The 12,888-nt window shown below is 45.2% G+C and overlaps 1 protein-coding gene across 4 annotated transcripts; it reads left to right on the top strand.

The window, feature by feature from the left end:
* The first annotated feature begins 847 nt into the window (after positions 1-847).
* Positions 848-11,641, top strand: LOC127008249 (arylsulfatase J-like). Of its 4 annotated transcripts, none has more exons than XM_050879993.1 (13): positions 848-1,170; positions 3,576-3,738; positions 4,652-5,039; positions 5,654-5,817; positions 6,138-6,238; positions 7,383-7,544; positions 7,678-7,930; positions 8,037-8,223; positions 8,503-8,600; positions 8,994-9,130; positions 9,339-9,842; positions 10,375-10,592; positions 10,909-11,641. In XM_050879993.1, exons 2-13 carry the CDS (start codon positions 3,592-3,594, stop codon positions 11,091-11,093), a joined length of 2,544 nt encoding a protein of 847 aa, XP_050735950.1. In that variant the 5' UTR covers positions 848-1,170; positions 3,576-3,591; the 3' UTR covers positions 11,094-11,641. The 4 variants fall into 4 exon arrangements, with proteins under 4 accessions (XP_050735950.1, XP_050735951.1, XP_050735952.1 ...); XM_050879994.1 differs by lacking the exon at positions 848-1,170 and adding an exon at positions 1,684-1,869; XM_050879995.1 differs by lacking the exon at positions 848-1,170 and adding an exon at positions 1,684-1,935.
* The last annotated feature ends 1,247 nt before the right edge of the window (positions 11,642-12,888 follow it).

Raw genomic sequence — 12,888 nt, 5'->3', positions numbered from 1 at the left:
CGAACTTGTTTCTATATATGTATTAATGTTTTTTTTTTTTTTTTTTGTCTTGTCAATCCATAAACGTATGTCAATGTCTATCTCTATATTCTTTCACTTCAAGTTTTTGTTCTGTCCATATCAGTTCTTTTAATCTTTTTTTTTTTTTTCAAGTATCTGTCCCTTTTTTCGTCTTTAACCTACATTTTGTTTTTTTCTCGTTTTTATCTATTATCTGTTTTTTACCCTCCGTTTTTCAGTTTACTTACTTCTATCTAATTAGATATATCACTTTTCTATGATATTTTTCTTCCGTCATTCATCCAGTATATTGATTAATGGGATTTTTTTATGTACTACTTCTCTAATGAATTAAAAAAAGTAATAATCAACATCAGTAGTACAAATGATAAAAACAACAACGTAGCTCCAATACCATTCACAAAATAATATAACCTGACTCACGTATAATGTATGGACGGTGGAAAATATAACAGAAGTGAACACTCATAAGTAATAATAATAACAATAATTAATAGAGATAATAATAAACAATAAATATAACGAAAGCAAACACTATTATACCGTATGGAAAGTGAATGGAGATGTATGGAAGTGTATGGCGTGTGTATGCATAGGCGGTCACGCTATATCGAAATGTGGCTCGCGATAAGATATTAGAGAGAGAGAGAGAGAGAGAGAGAGAGAGAGAGAGAGAGAGAGAGAGAGAGAGATGGTGGGATGGGTAGGGGACGAACACGCAGACAGGCACAGAGAGAGAGAGAGAGAGAGAGAGAGAGAGAGAGAGAGAGAGAGAGAGAGAGAGAGAGAGAGAGAGAGAGACTTAGGTATCAAAATTGTGCTTAGTTCCTCTCGGGGTTAGCCACAAGGCGTACCCTGCCTCCTCTCTCTCTATCTCACACTCTCACTCACTCGCTCACTCTCATTCCGTGTCTTACAAGTGTCACACTGTTTCTGTAGTTGAGCATTATAGTTTGTCTTTTCCTTACTTTCCTTTATATTCTCTCTCTCTCTCTCTCTCTCTCTCTCTCTCTCTCTCTCTCTCTCTCTCTCTCTCTCTCTCTCTCTCTCTCTCCATACCTTCACGGACACCTGTTGCATTTAACCTCCACACCTCCTCCTCCTCCTCCTCCTCCTCTTTTCTTTCATCTTCAGTGAGTTCATTCTAAGGTATGTGGACGGTGTTTCGTTTGACTGTTTGTTTTTGTTTGTGTGTGTTACAATAATAATAATAATAATAATAATAATAATAATAATAATAATAATAATAATAATAAGTACGGTTTATAGACGAAAGGTTATCATGAGACTGAAAACATATAAAATACATGATTATTTGCGAGGTGTTAACCCTTATCAAGCGGAACATAAACATTTGGAAACACAGCATTTGTAATAAAGACAACGGAAGAAAACATAAGGAATAATTTGCAATACAGGGTGGGAAATGTGTTTAGTAAAGGATGTGATGAGGAGGAAGGAGGGTGAGGTATGGAGGGTGGGAATGAATTTTTTTATATTTATCTCCTTCCACGCTCTGATTGGCGTTAGTGTTGCATTGTCTCATCTCAGTGTGTGTGTGTGTGGGGGGGGGGGGGGGTAGTGTTATGGTGTGGGAGTGGTGGCGTGGTGGGGGAGGCATGGTAGGGAGGATGGAGGGTGGAGGGAGCAGGATGTCACAGTGGCGGGGATGTGTGTGAGAAGCCCTCGTCCAAGCCTCTCATATATCATGTTGTAGTGGTCACTGAGGAAGGCCCAGCTTGTTACATACCTCTGTTGGACGTGTAGGATATATTCTTAGAGTAGTCCCGCTGGCTCTCTCTGAAATCTTTGACTGTTCCTTCTGAGTGGCTGTTAGAGGTTGTGAACGTGAGTCTGGGCAGGAGGAAGGTCTTGGGAATATGTGTAAGCTGACAGTGACATTCGGGCGAGAAGGTAAAGGTGATTTGTGGCGGCTTTCGTGAGCGTGGTGACGTGTGTGTGTGTGTGTGTGTGTGTAATTTACCACCACGGCCTGATCACGCGTTGGACTCGTAATCGCCAGCAGGTACCCTCCCGACATGAGCAAGTACTCTTTATCGTCGATCTATGGGTACTGCCGGGACCTCACACATGCATCACACACCCCATCCCCCTTGCTCAAGGGGGGACAGTAACCACTCCTAGTCAACGGAAAGAGTCCGGTCTGAGCGGGCTCGAACCGCCGCCCTGTCAGACCGTGAAGCCTGGCAGCGCAGCGCTCTAACCAGTTGCGCCAGTGTGTGTGTGTGTGTGTGTGTGTGTGTGTGTGTGTGTGTGTGTGTGTGTGTGTGTGTGTGTATTAGATGCATTTACGTTAAGATCAAACGAAACAGAAGAAAAAAGACATCTTCACTGTGATATTTTTATGTTCTACTTTTTGTTCTCATGTATCACTTCTCTTCCTTTCATCTGCGTTACATCCTCCTCCTCCTTCTTCTACTCCTTATCTTCCTCCTCCTCTTTCATCTCCTCTAGTATTGCTTTCTCTCTTTTGTATTATCCACCATTCAATACTTCCCTTGTGTGTTGATCCTGTCCCTGTGTTACTGACCCTTCTGTGTTACTTTCAGTGCGTGTTACTCACTCACTGTCAGTCTGTGTTAATCTTCTCTTCAATCTTCTACTTCCTTTACTCTTGTTACTCCTGTGTTACTTTCATTTTTCGTACTAGCCTCCCAATCCCCTCCGATTCGTGTGTTGCATTTTATAAATGTTGTGAGACGCAGTTGTAGTAGTAGTAGTAGTAGTAGTAGTAGTAGTAGTAGTGGTGGTGATGGCGGTGGCGGTGGTGGTAGTGGTGGATGAATGACTGGCTGGGTGTATCGTAAGTGTATTCAAGGAAGCGAAAAATTAATATTAAGCGGAGTGGTTGTAAAGTTAAATGTGCCTTACTTAAGTGTTGCAGGTGTGTGTGTGTGTGTGTGTGTGTGTGTGTGTAACAAGCGGAGCGGTGAGGTCTTAATTGTGTAGGTTAGCTCTTTGTTATGCTCCTATGTGTGTGCTTGTGTGTGTGTGTGTGTGTGTGTGTGTGTGTGTGTGTGTGTGTGTGTGTGTGTGTGCTTCTTTGTGTTTGTATTTTAATATGCAAGGTGTGTTGGCATGCATACCTACACGGGCATACCTACGTGGACACACACACACACACACACACACACACACACACACACACACACACACACACACACACATATACACACAAACAAACAAACAAACACATTCACAAACAAAGAAACACGCATATATTCTATCACTCGAGTTAGTCAGTCAATCAACACATGTTTTTCTGCTCCTCTTGCGTGTTGACCCCCAGCTGGTGAGTTATCAGCACCTTGGACACTATACGCCTGCTTGACTGGGGAAGTGACTGGCTGACTGGCGGGCTAATCGGGAAGTGTTTGTGTACCACGGGTGATTACACACACACACACACACACACACACACACACACACACACACACACACACACACACACACACACTGTTCCTGTCCTCCCATGCTCAACTTTCCCCTCTTCTTCCCACTCCTTTCTGTTCCTCCTTTTCTCCCTCTCACAGACTCACCCAGGGGAACATGACGCAGCTGAAAAGAGTTCTCGTTCTCTCCGGCCTTCTCTCCGTGTGGGACCAGGGAGGAGGAGGAGGAGGAGAAGGAGAAGGAGGAGCTTTAGAGGATCACAGCAACCAACTTCATCACCACCACCATCATGAAATGCAGCAGGTGAGAAAGTGAGATTAATAGATAGAGAGGGAAGGCAAAAACTGACACGGAAAGATAATGATAAAAAGCTGAACAAAAAGAGGACGAGTTGAGTGTACACTTTAGCAGATACGTAAATAAACAAGTAGCGAGACAGACAGACACAGAGAATTAGGTAGTTAAGCAGCTTTCAGGAAGGCAAGCAGACATGCAGACATTAGACAGACAAACAGACAGACACAGATAGGTGTCATGCAGCCAGATATAATTATATACAGGCAAGAAGACATAGAGAGACAAAACATTAGCATTCAGACATTGTACTTAACAAATATGCCGTAAGAGAGAGAGAGAGAGAGAGAGAGAGAGAGAGAGAGAGAGAGAGAGAGAGAGAGAGAGAGAGAGAGAGTTTAAAATAAGAAAATTGCACTAACCTCCACTCATTATTTTCTTCCTCTTCCTCCCCCTTCTGTTTCTTCCATCCTCTTCTCTTCCTCTCTTCTATATGCACTTACTTCCACTTTTCTTCATTATTCCCTCTGTTGTCCTCATCCTCCACCTCTCTTCTTCCTCCTTATTCTCTTATTTATCTTTCCTTCTTCCTTCCTCCCCTTGCTCACACTAACTTCAATTGGTTCTTCCTTCTTCCATCTTTCGTCCTCAAACTATTTATCCTGCTTGTCCTTTTGCTCTTTTATCCTTCCTCCATCCTTCCTCCCCTTCTACCTATATACCAACCTCAATTATTGTTTCTTCCTATTGCCATCTCCTCCTCTTCAAACTACCTTTCCTGCTTGTCCTCTTTCTTCTTCTTACCTCTACCTCTTGCCTCCTTCTTATCCTCCTCCTCTTTCTCCTCTTCCTCTATCTAACCTGCATGTCCTTTTTCTTCTCCTTTTACCCCAACACCTTCCTTTCCTTTCCCCCTCCCCAGGTAACCACTAATGACCCTCACCTGTGGAAGGATGCCCACCTGGATGCAAGGGAGCGGGAGAAGAACCTGATTATTCCTTTAGTACCTCCATCACCTTCACCTCCTCCTTCACCTTTCCTCCTCAAGCAACACACCTGGCCTTTAAGAGGAGGAGGAGGAGGAGACTTGGACGTTAGTGAATCAGAAGACATACTGAAGAAGAGAAAGGGAGAGGAGGGGAAGAAGAATGTCCAACGAAGGAGGAAACTACACTTAAGGAAACTGAAGAGGAAAATCAAGGAAGAGAACAAGAGAAGGAAGAGGCAGATGAGGCTGGCGAACAAGAGGAAGGGGAAGAAGGGGAATGAGGGGAGACCCAACATTGTCTTCATTGTAGCGGACGACCTGGGTGAGAGAGAGAGAGAGAGAGAGAGAGAGAGAGAGAGAGAGAGAGAGAATCACAACACCATCTGCTTCTCTTCACACTCGTCACTCATCACGCCCTTCATCCCCTACTCCCCTTTCCTCATCAGTCATTCGCATTACATCCCATTTCCCCTTCCCCGCTTCACCTCCCTCTCCTCCTTCCCCTCCTTCCCCTTCTTCCCTTTAGGCCACACAAACGAGCATCTACTGAACTGTTTTTTATTGCCTTCCTAAACAGGGTTATTAAAGCGTTTCAGATTATTATTTTCTTCAAACTTTTTACATGGCACAGTTTTAGACTATCGAAAGGAATTGGAAGGTCCTTGAGGTTTATGATTCTCATGCTAAACGGTTATAATCACAATACCTTATATTACCATATGGATTATTGCTTCACACCCCTCATACAACATTGGTTTGAACGTAAACCTACAATGCTTCAATAGTATGACTCGAATGTCCTTTTAAAGATTTTTCAAAGGAAGAATGGGGCTTAAATTAATGCATACCTTATTAAAACATCTTTTCCTAATATTACCTGCATACACATCTTAATAGACACCTTTTCCTTATAACCCCCCTTTCCCCCCTCCCCAGGGTACAATGACGTCCCGTGGCACAACCCTGACATCCACGCCCCCGAGCTGCATCGCCTGGCCCGCCATGGCATCGTGCTGGAGAACCATTACGTGTTACCCGTGTGCACGCCCTCCCGCGCCGCCCTCCTCACCGGCCGATTCCCGCACAGGGACGGCAGGCAGGTGCGTCGGGGGGGGGGGGAAGGGTGTTGGATAGGGAGAAGTGTTGGGTGTGGGGGTAGTGTTTTGTGGGAGGGAAAAAGGTTGTGGGTGGGGGTCTTTTGTGTTAATTTGTGTGTGTGTGTGTGTGTGTGTGTGTGTGTGTGTGTGTGTGTGTGTGTCAACGCTATAGTATCCCTAATACTATTGTTCTCGTTTAGTTTTGCATTTTTCTCTTTTATTCTATTTAGATTCCAGATTTTATTGATTTTTATATCTTTCACAGTTAAGTAACGTCATGTCTTTCACTTCCTCCCTCTGCCTTCTCTTCCTCGCTTCCCCAGGCCTCCTTTTCCCCCCTCAGCCCCACCGGCCTCAACACCTCCCTCACCCTCATCCCCCAACACCTACAGCGCCTGGGCTACAAGACTCACCTCATTGGCAAGTAAGTCTGCGCTTGGAGTTGGTTTTCGTCTTTTGTTTTTTGTTGTATTTAGAAAATATAAAGTTTGATAAAAAACTAAGGCTGCGTTTACATCAAGCGAGTCGCGTCGAGTCTCATCGCGTCGCGTCATGACGATTCATGACGTATCATGAATCGCCACCCCAGTTATAACGCTGATTTATATGGGTTTTTGAAAGAAACCGTTTACACCGGATGCGTCGAGTCACGTCACGTCGCGTCGCGTCGAGTCACATATAGGGCTGGTCCTATTTTTGACGTCAGTCACAGCGAGTCTGCCGTGGTGTGTTCAAACATGCTGGTGGAACTCCTAATCAACTTAGTTCAAGAGCCCCCTGCTATATATGATTCCAGTGACCCTAACCACCGGGATCGTGATGTCATCGCTGCTTTATAGAAAGAAGTTTTCAGTTTTACGTATCATCCTGAAGCATGCACACCATTCACTCAACCATTCATACATATGTACATACAATGCACACAGTGTTAAGATTGGGGCCTATCACAAAGCTATGTTAGTAGGACAAGGGAGAAGGGGGAGTGGGTATATTCATATACTTAATATGTATATTTTCAATATTTGTAAATAACAATGTACACCATTCATATAGCATCCGTTACGTTCAATCATACTCAAGCATACGCCAAGAAATTATACCCGTCACCAAAAACATGAAGTAAATCTTAACTCGCTGATCCCTTCTGGGAGGAAAGCGGCTCACCCAGACACACGAACATAGAAAGAAAAAAAAAGAAGAAAAACAACAGCAATAAAAGAACTACAAAGAAAAGAAAAAGAAAAGGATTTGAAAAACGCCAATAGAAAATAAAAGAAAAAGAGTAAAAGACCAATGGAAAACAAAATAAATCAGATAAATTAAAAAAAAAGAAACGAAAACATGCATCCATTCTCCATGAAATCAAATGGGACATTGAGTACTGACTTAACTCAGGTTGACGCAGTCGGTGTAAACGGAGTTGCGTCAATATGAATCGCCTCAAATGACTTGACGTGACTCGACTCGACGCGACTCGCTTGGTGTAAACGCAGCCTTAGAATCATTACTTTTATTTAATTATTATTCATTTATTTATTTGCTTCCTTCCTCCTTTCTCCTCTCCACAGGTGGCACTTGGGGTACTGCAGCTGGGCTTACACACCCTTGCACCGCGGGTTCGACTCTTTCTATGGCTACTACCTGGGGAGCCAAGGCTACTACGACAGATACAAGCGGGTGTTGATGCCACAAACAAGGGCGGCGAGGAGCACCAACCGTCGCCAGAGAACGTAAGTGTGTGAACTTAGTCATCCCTATAAGAGTCACGTTTTCTCTATCGAGCTCACACAGATATGAAACATTATCACGGAGACTGAAGAAATATTAGCTTGTAAGTAAGAGGAAAAGTTGTTTACTCCTCAGAAATAAGGTGATTGATAATATTCCGCCTGCTGCCGAGGAGAGCGGTGAACCGGCTGACGTGCAAGGCAGGAGGGGGCACAGCACCAGCCTAGAGATGATGGGAGGCGGCGACGCTGGAGGAAAAAGAAGAGAGGGTCGGGAGGTGAAGACAGAGGCGCTGAGTGCAGAGGAGATGCAATTGTTCAGGGACGGCGGCTACGACTTCAGGCTGAACGAAACGCCGCTGACCAACGTGACGGGCGTATACTCTAATGTAGGTGTTGCTTTGGATTAGGGGGATAAAGGAGGTTGTGTTGTGTAGGGTAGGGTAGGTTAACTGTTGTTCCTTTTCTTCGTTACCGCTTTTTTTTCCTCACCAGGACTTGTACGCGGCCAGGGTGGAGGAGGTGATCAAGGGGCACGTGAGGGGAAGTGGGGGGGATCCTCTCTTCCTCCTCCTCTCCCTGCAGGCCACCCATGGCCCCCTGGAAGCCCCGCCCCCCTCTTCCCTGCGGAGGGGCGCCCACCCCCCACACATCGTGAACCCCGCCAGGAGGACCTTTCACGGTGAGAGAGAGAGAGAGAGAGAGAGAGAGAGAGAGAGAGAGAGAGAGAGAGAGAGAGAGAGAGATTTCGTGTTTGTTTCATCTGTTTTAAAAAATTTCAGTTTTATTTCTCTTATTCCCCTTTCCTCTTTCCTCTTCCTCTTTATCGCCTCTTCCCCATTCACTCCGATCGCATTATTCCCCTCACTTATCACACTCTTCCCTCTTTCCCCTCCCTCCCCCCCATCCCCTTTTCCCTCTCTTCCCCCTTCCCCTCTGTCCCCTCCCTCAACCCTCTCAGGCATGGTGGCGGCTCTGGACCGTGTGGTGGGAAGGCTTGTGAGGCAGCTGCGGCGGTCCGGACTGTACCAAAATACCCTTATCGTCTTTTCCACGGATGTGAGTGAATGAGGTGAAGAGAAGGAGTGGAGATAGAAGGGGGAGGTCGCTGTGGTGAAGGGAAGTGGTGAAGGTAGTGTTGGAGGGGAGGGGAGGTAGGTGACAGTGATTGGGTTAAGGTGGTGATGGTGACGGAATAGGCGGAGAAGGCTCGTGGATGTATGGAGGGGTTATTAGGGGGGACCGAGATTGCTATGAGGAAAGGGGGGGGTTGTGATTTTATATGAATAATGTTTATAGAATATTGTGGATATAATGAATATTTTTTTTCTTCATATTCTTACTTTTTCCTCTTTCCCCTCATTCCCTCCCTCCTCTCCCCCTCCCTTTCCTTCCCTCTCCCTCCCTTTTTGCCCTCCTTCCCCTCCCCTTTACCTCCTCCTCCCCTCACAGAACGGAGGCAATTTTCGCGTCGGAGGGAACAACTTTCCACTGAGAGGGGGTAAAGGAAGTGTCTACGAGGGAGGGACGAAGGGAGTGAGCTTCATCCACTCCCCACTCCTCCCTCACGTTGGACACCGGTACAGGGGGTGCGTGTCTGTTTTTCTGTTTGTCTGTAGCTTTATAAATTATGTCACCTTAGTGTTCCGTTTTGTATTTTATCTCCTATTTATCTCCTCTAAGTTTTTATAGTGTCAGTTTGTCATCTCATCTGCCCATCCTTTACCTTTGCCATGCCCCTGCCAATCCCCTGTTTCCCATGTCCGACCCCCGTTTCTTATAACCATCCTTCCCCAGACTAATGCACCTGGTGGATTGGCGGGCTACTTTATTACACGCCGCTAGAGGGCCCGCACACTGGCCAACACGAGGCGCGCTACCACTGGAGGAGGAGGAGGAGGTAGTGAAGATGAGTGATATCACCTTGAGAGAAACCACAACTGAAACCGAGGAGGAGGTGGAGGGAAAGAAGATAAGTGACATCGGAGGAACAGAGGAGGAGGAAGAGGGAGTAGTGAGGAAGAAGAGGAAGAGAAAGGAGGGGGAAGCCACACTGAGAGAATCCGTGGAGGAAGATAGCAACGAGGATGAAGAGGAGGGGAGTGGGAGGAAAAGAAGAGGTAGACAAGTGGAGAGAAAGAGGAAGACCGGCAAGGAAGAGGAACATGAAGAGGAAGAGAAGGAGGAGGAGGATGGTGATGATAGTATTGATATGTGGGGGTCGCTGCTCCATAACACCCCCTCCCCCCGCACCTCCTTCGTCTACACCCTCAGGAAAGGACCGCTGAGGGGAGCCATCAGGTTGGTAAATGAGGAGACCTTACCCCCCTCTCTCTCTCTCTCTCTCTCTCTCTCTCTCTCTCTCTCTCTCTCTCTCTCTCTCTCTCTCTCTCTCTCGCTCTCTCTCTCTCTCTCTCTCTCTCTCTCTCTCTCTCTCTCTCTCTCTCTCTCTCTCTCTCTCTCTCTCTCTCTCTCTCTCTCTCTCTCTCTCTCTCTCTCTCTATATATATATATATATATATATATATATCTTTCATTAATTATATTTTAACCATCTTCATATTTTTTCCATTTACTTTATTTCCCATGGATTAATGTCTTTTTCATTGTTTTCTTTTTACCTTTCCCGTATACATTTTTTTATTAGCATAAATTATTCATATTCTAACTTTTCTCTCTATTATACATTTTTTTTTCGCACTCCCATTAATATGTTGGAAACTTTTACCATGTTAACCTTTATTTTTTTCTTTTTCCTTTTTTCTTAGTGACTAACTCCTAATTCAATTTCTACTTTTAATGATCTTCTCCTGTTTTCCTTCTTCACCACCAGGCGGCGACACTGGAAGCTTGTGTTGGGTGTCGGGGGGCGGTACGACGGGTGGGTTCCACCTGAGGATGTGGGGGGCGTGGCGGGGGTGGGGGGCTACTCCTGGCACACCCCCAACACCCGCCAGCTCACCCACAACCCTCACCTTCACCCTCACCACCGCTATCACCACACCGTCACCACTGCTAATGCTGATGATGTTATGTTGTTTAATCTGAGAGGTAATTATATTTTTCCTCCGTTTTCTATGTTACTCATCTTTTTCATTATCTTTGTGTTACCTTTGTTTTAATTTTCTAAACCTCCAAGTGTCTTTTCACCTCATCTATACACCTCACCTCACACTTGTCATCGTCAACTCAGCCTCCTTGACATTACTTCACCTTTCTCACCCTCGACCCAGCCTTCCACACCACCTCATCTTCTTAACTCCCAGTCGAGCATTCTTTTCCACCACCCCACCTTGTTCATACTCATCCTAGCCTCCCTCACCACGTCCCCACTGCAATACTTTACCGCTAGACGACCTCTCCACAGACGACCCGCTCGAGACCACAGACCTCTCCTCCATGTATCAAGAGGTCGTGGCCAGCCTGCGCAGTAAACTGAAGGTCCATGCGCGCCACAGCAAGCACCCACACTCCCCCAGAGATGACCCGAGAGGACACCCCAGCCTCCACGGGGGTTTCTTCACTCCTGGGTGGTGTGAGCCTGTGGTATAGTTTATGTAGATGGGTAGTGAGGTGTGTGTGTGTGTGTGTGTGTGTGTGTGTGTGTGTGTGTGTGTGTGTGTGTGTGTGTGTGTGTGTGTGTGTGTGAATTGTGGGAGGTGTTTATGTGTATGTGTTTGTCTTACGATATTTTGAAAGCCGTAAGTCCATGGTGTGGGAGGAAGAAGTGTGTGGTATGTTTTAGGGGGAAGAGATGAAGTGGAAGCGTGTAGGGTGTTTTATGGGCGTTGTAGAGGTGGTTGACGGGGTGGGTGGATAGGAAAGAGAGTGATGATTAGTATTGACTTCGAGAGCCACACACTTCACCTGAGCACCTCACCTGTACTACTGTGAGTGTTTTACTGGGGATGAATGAAGTATTAGATAGATGTACGTGTTTTTAGGTGCTTCTGTGACTCATATTCAAAGTGTTTCGTGTGTTCTGTGGGTCGTAATTAAAATGGTGTCGTGTATGTTCCTTTGGAGTTACAAACAAAGAGTGTTTTCAGTGCCTGATATAGTTTTATGGTGTAGTAAATAAAAAGTACTCTAATTTACGAGGTTTGGGTGTTTATAAACTGCAATAAGTGCATCGCTGTGGCAAGAAAAGATTTTCCTTGTTACGTTATTTGTCACACGCTTGTTAAATTTGTCCCACTCGTCCAATACCGCATCATCATCATCATCAGTAGTAGTAGTAGTAGTAGTAGTAGTAGTAGTAGTAGTAGTAGTAGTAGTGTATGAAGCAGTATATATAAGGCTAAACATAACAGACACAGACACAATGCCGCACAAAACACCTGTTCCACCAGGAGGCTAAAGAAGGAGAACCAATAAAATGGTTCAATGTAAGTTCAAATAGATGAGTAACTACAAGATTATTGCTATAAAAAACGCTCGAAAAATCTAGATGTACGTTTTGTTTTTAAATTGAATGACGTGAGGTGTTGTTGTTGGTGATGGTGGCGGTGAGAGGGTGATGGTGCAGGGAGGGAGGGGCTGAGGATGAATGTGGGCTAACGGTGGACAGACAGGAGTTTGTGGCGTGCTGGACCAGTGGTTATGAAGTCACCTGTTCTCACCTGGCCACTAGTGAAAGGTGCTCATGGTCATGAGAGAGAGGGGGTGGGGGGGAGAGGGTCTATGAAATTCGTATTCTTCCTCTTTTTCCTTCTTTCACCTTTCTTATACCTTTTGTTTGTGGAATAATTTATATGCTTGTCGGTCTTTTTTCCTCTCTGTGTGTGTGTTTGTGTTCTTGTGTGTGTGTGTGTGTGTGTGTGTGTGTGTGTGTGTGTGTGTGTGTGTGTGTGTGTGTGTGTGTGTTCCTTGAAGGACACCTTCAGACCAGACGGCAAGGCCAAACACACAAAAAGAAATACTGTAATTTCATCGCTAGTGAATCTTCTTTGCCTCCATGCCGTCTTTGCCTTTGTTTTCCCCGTGTTTTTCTTTCTCCATGCATCATTTTTGACATACTTCAGTGTGTCAATAGGCCCATCACATTGTTTTTTGCTCATGTATTAATTTATTTCATTCCCTTGTACCGTAAAGGGGGTAGAACCTAAGGGCAATGTCACTCACACGGAAAGAATCACGATGTTAAGGCTATGAACACTTTTGAGCCTCCCAGTGTGAGTGTCAGGTTCCGTTGCCTGTTGGTCTGTCTTTCCAGCCTGTCGCTAATGAATCTTGTTATCGAAAATTGCTTAATGACCTGTTTTAATAGGAGACAGCATCAAATTGCCGTATACTCTTCATATTCGTTGTTCACATACGTTGATCTAATTCTCGACTTATTCCTCTT

The sequence above is a fragment of the Eriocheir sinensis genome, chromosome 37, assembly GCF_024679095.1.
Source record: "Eriocheir sinensis breed Jianghai 21 chromosome 37, ASM2467909v1, whole genome shotgun sequence".
Classification (NCBI taxonomy): domain Eukaryota; kingdom Metazoa; phylum Arthropoda; class Malacostraca; order Decapoda; family Varunidae; genus Eriocheir; species Eriocheir sinensis.
Note: the sequence above shows the minus strand (reverse complement) of the source record. Positions and strands in the feature narration are given on the sequence as shown.